Source organism: Tachysurus vachellii, chromosome 10 (assembly GCF_030014155.1).
Source record: "Tachysurus vachellii isolate PV-2020 chromosome 10, HZAU_Pvac_v1, whole genome shotgun sequence".
Taxonomy (NCBI): Eukaryota; Metazoa; Chordata; class Actinopteri; order Siluriformes; family Bagridae; genus Tachysurus; species Tachysurus vachellii.
This window is the reverse complement of record NC_083469.1, coordinates 10712161-10718160: the sequence shown is the minus strand read 5'-3', so window position 1 is coordinate 10718160 and position 6000 is coordinate 10712161. Positions and strand designations below refer to the sequence as shown.

The 6000-nt window shown below is 42.1% G+C and overlaps 1 protein-coding gene across 1 annotated transcript in view; it reads left to right on the top strand.

Annotated features, from left to right (window-relative positions):
• The first annotated feature begins 282 nt into the window (after positions 1-282).
• LOC132852262 (G patch domain-containing protein 2-like) overlaps positions 283-6000 on the top strand; it is a 29805-nt gene continuing 24087 nt past the window's right edge. The window contains 4 exon segments of the mRNA XM_060879357.1: positions 283-325; positions 3313-3783; positions 3786-3816; positions 3866-4042. Of these exon segments, the coding sequence (XP_060735340.1) occupies positions 3315-3783; positions 3786-3816; positions 3866-4042 (677 nt within the window). The 5' untranslated portion in view covers positions 283-325; positions 3313-3314.

Here is a 6000-nt window from a genome sequence, read left to right as displayed (position 1 = left end):
GTCAAGAAGCAGCTTTACAGAAATATATATCAGATGCAACAAAACAAACAAACTATATATATATATATATATATGTATTAATATGTATTACTTTATTTAATCGTACATTTTCAGTTTGAACAATACCGTAGGAGGTTTATTTGAGGTAATAACGTAATTTAACTCGTTTTAAATTTACATTGCAAACAGGATACTCGATGAAAACTGTAAAAAAAATAAAAAATAAATAAATAATATGGAGAGTGGCGGAAGTGACGTCATCTGCGGGGCGGAAGAGCTCTCGGTGCTTTCTGCTGTCAAAACAAAAAAAGCAGGAACTGCGACGGTGAGTGACAAACAATGCGAAGATTTAGCATTTAAAAATCTCTAAAGCACCGTTTTATAATGATTTTTACAGCCTTTAATCTGCATAATGACGCTAACTGACTGCTGACAGATACTTTGTTTCTGTTCAAAGCTTTTAGTGTAACAGACAGGTGTTTATAAAAAATAACGTTTTTATGCGTCTCATGTAGCTCCTCATGTCGTAAACAGACATTGTCTCTGTTGTAAATGTAAAAGCTGCCAGATGATCAGTAGAAATGAACCGCCCACGTTTCTCTTATTGTGGTGTTGTTGCTAATCTAAAGCCAGATGAGTTAGTGAGTGTCATAAACATACAGATGTCACACATACAGTGTGTGTGTGTGTGTGTGTGTGTGTGTGTGTGTGTGTGTGTGTGTGTGTGTGTGAGAGAGAGAGAGAGAGAGAGAGAGAGAGAGAGAGAGAGATCCTGGCTGAAGGACACTGACTGCTGTTATGTAATCTATATGCGGCGTGCTTTTGTTTTGCTCGTTCACTGAGTGACGTCACGCTCTACGTCATTAGCTCCGCGTGCAGCATCAGTGGGACACAGACATGACAGTGAGGAGCTCACATGAATATAATGCCGACAACAACTGCTCCTGTGGGGTTATGACGGTGATGTACAACCGTGTATGGTTAAGGAGAGTGGAACAAAATGGCAAAATATTTAGCTTTTAATGGTGATGTGGTAGCCTAGTGGTCAAGGTGTTGGACTAATGGTTGGAAGGTCATGAGTCATGAGTTCAATTCCCAGGTCATGAATCATGAGTTTGAATCCTGGGTCATGAGGTCATGAGTTTGAATCCCGGGTCATGAGGTCATGAGTTTGAATCCCAGGCCATGTGTCATGGGCTTGAATCCCAGGTCATGAGGTCATGAGTTCGAGTCCCAGGTCATGAGGTCATGAGTTTGAATCCCAGGTCATGAGGTCATGAGTTCAAATCCCATGTCATGAGGTCATGAGTTGAATCCCAGGTCATGAGTTTGAATCCCGGGCCATGAGTCATGAGTTTGAGTCCCAGGTCATGAGGTCATGAGTTTGAATCCCAGGTCATGAGTTTGAATCCCGGGCCATGAGTCATGAGTTTGAGTCCCAGGTCATGAGGTCATGAGTTTGAATCCCAGGTCATGAGTTTGAATCCCGGGCCATGAGTCATGAGTTTGAGTCCCAGGTCATGAGGTCATGAGTTTGAATCCCAGGTCATGAGTTTGAATCCCGGGCCATGAGTCATGAGTTCGAGTCCCAGGTCATGAGGTCATGAGTTTGAATCCCAGGTCATGAGTCATGAGTTTGAATCCTGGGTCATGAGGTCATTAGTTTGAATCACAGGTCATGTGTTATGGGCTTGAATCCCAGGTCATGAGGTTATGAGTTCGAGTCCCAGGTCATGAGGTTATGAGTTTGAATCCTGGGTCATAAATCATGAGTTTGAATCCCAGGTCATGAGGTCATGAGTTGGAATTCCAGGTCATGAGGTCATGAGTTTAAATCCCAGGTCATGAGGTCATGAGTTTGAATCCCAGGTCATGAGTTCGAATCCCAGGTCATAAGGTCATGAGTTTGAATCCCAAGTTCACCAAGGGCCCTGAGTAAGGCCCTTAACCCTGAATTGCTCAGTTATATAAATTGAAATAATGTAAGTCACTCTGGATAAGTCATTCATGTCTGATAAATGATGTAAATGTCTTAACAATAACTTGTATAATATATATAGGGTTTCCCGCAGAAAAGTTGTTAGTTAAGACGGTAGGGTTCGGCGGGTGGGCGGGGCCCGGGGGGCGGGGCAGTCGGCGCTTTTTTGTGAGACAGACTCTGTACTACAGACTCACAGACTCTGTACTACATTTAACAAGTATTTATTTAACACTAACTATAAAAATTTAAATAACGTATAATAATAAGAAAGTGCAAAACAACATTCAAAATTTTGCGGACACGCGTTTTATCAACTGGCTAGTTATCCTCCAGACAGTGACGGACCACATCTGTCTCTCATTTCGGCCATGTGGCGCGCGTGCCTGCTCGCGGTATTCTCCAAGATGACGGAATTTTTTTTTTTGGGCGACCTAGTTAAGGTGGTAGGGTTTCCCAGCTTAGGCGGGCCGCCTGAACTGCAAAGTGCTGCGGGAAACCCTGATATATACACTTTATATAGTCAGACGTACAGTATGTGGATACCTGATAGTTGTATAAGATGTGTTTGTATGCTGGTTTTCACTAGAAACTAAAGGGCCAAAGCATGCCCTCTGCTTACACAGTAAGGACCACAAAGACATGGTTTGTCAAGATTTGATTGGAAGTTGGGTTAACTTTCTAAAAGTCACCACTTTTGGGATGAACTGGAACGCAAATCCAAGATAATCCAAAATCTCATGGAATGCCTTCCAAGAAGTGTGGAGGTTACTGTAACATTAAATGAGGACCAATTGTTTGTTAATAACAAAGCTTTTGAAATGGGAACACATGGGTAAGCCAGTCAGGTGTCCGCATAATTTTGGCCAAATACTGTAAGAGAAAATGTCTGTAATAAAATATTAAAAATGTGTGGATGCTCTTACTGTGAAAATGCAGCAGTCTGAAACACTGTGAAACACGATGCATAGCCCATCCATGAAAAAACGAGAGACACTGGGAAAAAAGAAAAAAAAAAAGATTTGCATCACCAACAACCACCAAACAGGATGAGACAATCTCTGCCTCATTCATTTGTTTTGTGTTGCTGTTTGATCACCGTTTGAGAGTTTTTGTGATAAAGAAGGAGCATCTGTGATGCTAACCTCAATTTATCTATAAACTAAACAAACAGTGCTATACTGTTGTCTAGTGCTGCAGGCAGATTTCACATAAACCTGCTACACTGTGTGGAGCAGAATGCTTGTTACATCTATGGTGCCTCTTAAATAGCAATATAAGTAGCAACATCTCAGTGAGTATTTCATTAACACTGATTTTTGTTTTTCCATCAGATATGGAGGAGCTGGTGCAGGACCTGGTGTCTGCATTGGAGCAGACCTCAGAGCAGGCTGAGCTTGATGATCTGTGGCAGGAGATGGTGCTAAGGCCACTGCAGCATCGGCGTCAGGTTCGCAGGCGGAGGGGCCGCAAACGACGCTGTGATTTCGAGCACAGCCTTTGCCTCAGTGAGGCATCCGAGTCCAGTGTGGATGAAGCCTTTGCAAGAGAACAGAGACATAGTGCTGCAGGAGCTGTGGCCATAGCAGCAGCTCCTGTGCTGGCTTCTAACCACAGTGATTCAGATGACACGCTAATAGTCAAGCGCTGGACTCCTTCATCACTGTCCTTCCGTACCAGACAGCATTCCTGGCCAGAGTCGGACTCATTCACTGAGAACACACCCGGAAGACCTCTGCGCAGACGACGCAAAGTCAAACGCATGCCGCCAAATGTAAATGTAAACATGCAGCAGAGATTTAGAGTGTGTGGACTGGAGAGAGGGGAACAAACACATCGTCACTGTCATCACCATCATCATCACCACCATCATCATCATCATCAGAGGTCCTATAAGAAGCAGAGACTGAACCGACTGAAAAAGCGCTCAGCGGGCTGGTCTAAGCAGGATGGCGGCTCCGTGGGGGCTGGAGTGGGAGGGATGTCTCAGGAATGCTGGAAGGACAAGATCCTACGCCAGGCCAAGGAGAAGAAAGAGGCGTCTGATGAAAACATGTCAGAATGGTATTTTAAAAATCTTTAAATATTTAAACAGGAATATCCTTTTAAAGAAAGCAATCAAAAATATTACCATCTACAGTACTGGATACAGCAGGATGAAGCAGTGACTGAAGATAAATGAATGAATAACTGAATAAATGAATGAATGAATGTTGATGAACATATCAAAATGTACTATTAAGTTCAGTAAGCAGTAAAAAAACAACAACATAATCATCAGCTGTAAAAGGAAATCGCCTGATAGGCTGTTCATACATAGAGATTTGAGCTGTCTTACCTTTCATTTATTTAGGTTAATTACTTATACTTACAACAATTCCTACGATTTTAGGAAAATATAAGCTTGGAAATCTATACCAGTCACTGTAATGCAAAAGACATAAAACAAAACAAGTGAGACAGAATTGATATAAAACCTTATGATGACTTTAGCACAGCACTGTATATAAAATTGTGTTTTTATAGATCGAGAGTATAATTTTACGCAGCGGAACTGTTTTTTCCCCCTTGTTCATTTTAGTGATTAAGCTTGATAACAACTCTGGCAGCGATCATAAAAGTGAAGACATTTAAAACAGTCTAGAAGCTCCCCTAAATCTCACTGTCAATAGGCAGCGTGGCCTCATTGCACCATAATTCATACAGGCATCAATTCATCAACTGGATAGGTATTAAAAATGAAGGCCATAAGGCATATAGTCCGCTGTTGCTGTGGTGATCAGTCCAGGGAATTTTCTGTTGCTTGTTGCCTCTTAGCTACAATTAGCTTAGGATGCCTTCTTTCTAAAATTACAAATAAGATGTTTGGTATTGTATTGATCAGTGAGAAATGAAGTTTTAATAGAATCCTAGTTAATGAAATTTGAGGTGAAGTGCGTAGCTGAGTCTCCCACCTCCCACCTGCACTAGTGAGGATGATGTGTGTCACATAAATGTCTGACGATTGACTTTGACTCAGTGAATTATTTCGGTGTCAATGGAGACCCTCAATTTACTTAACTCCACTGTTAGAAACTTCAGAGGTGGCTGGAGCGCAATCTGTCACCGATAGAGTGACGTTCGATATCTCGCCCAGGGTTACGATAAGGTGCGTTAGCATAAGAAATCTCTTTAGTAATATAACGTAACAGAATGTATAAGCTGTTGTATATTTTAGAGGCTTTTGTTTTTACTTATTATTACCGGAATTTACTTTTATGTTTTATTCTTTTTCCATTAGCACACAACATTAGAGAATATATCTCCCTGCTTCTTCTCAGACCCCCGTAGCCCTTCCTCAGATCCATGATGATGTAATTATCTGTGGGTTGGTTTAAAGGAGAGAGTGAAGCGTCAGCAGCAGCCAATAATGGGCAGACAGCTGGCTTTACATCTTCTACTTTAATTTGTGCTGACCCCATGTGGCCTCTGAATGGTGCTTGTTTTCTTATTTTATGGAAAAATCAATACGTCTCATGACAGAAAACAGCTCCGGAGAAGAAATAAATGGGAACACTGTGTCGCCCTGTCAATCATTTCTCGCTTACACTTGTGCCCCTCGTGTCTGATGGCCGTACGTTTGGATTGGATGGGAGTGCCGCAGAGAAGTGTTCTGGTGGCGTTAGAATTTAAAGCCAAGCTTGTCCGAATCACAATCAGAACTGGACAAGGGTGGAGGTTTTGAAAGTCAAACAACAGAAGTTTCACAGGATAGCCAATGCATTTTAAAATGCAAATAACAGCTCTACCCTTAGGGTCATCTTACGCACACACACACACACACACACACACACACACACACACACACACACACACACACACACACACACACTGTGAGGCCAGATGTTAGTTTTAAGCATGTGGTGTATGTGAGTTACAGCTCATCTTCCCTGTTGGCCCTAGTATACAGACATTGTCCAGAATTTCCTTAAACCAATCCAAGTGTGTGTGAAGCAGCTGTTGGCAGCTCCAGCTGGGCCGTA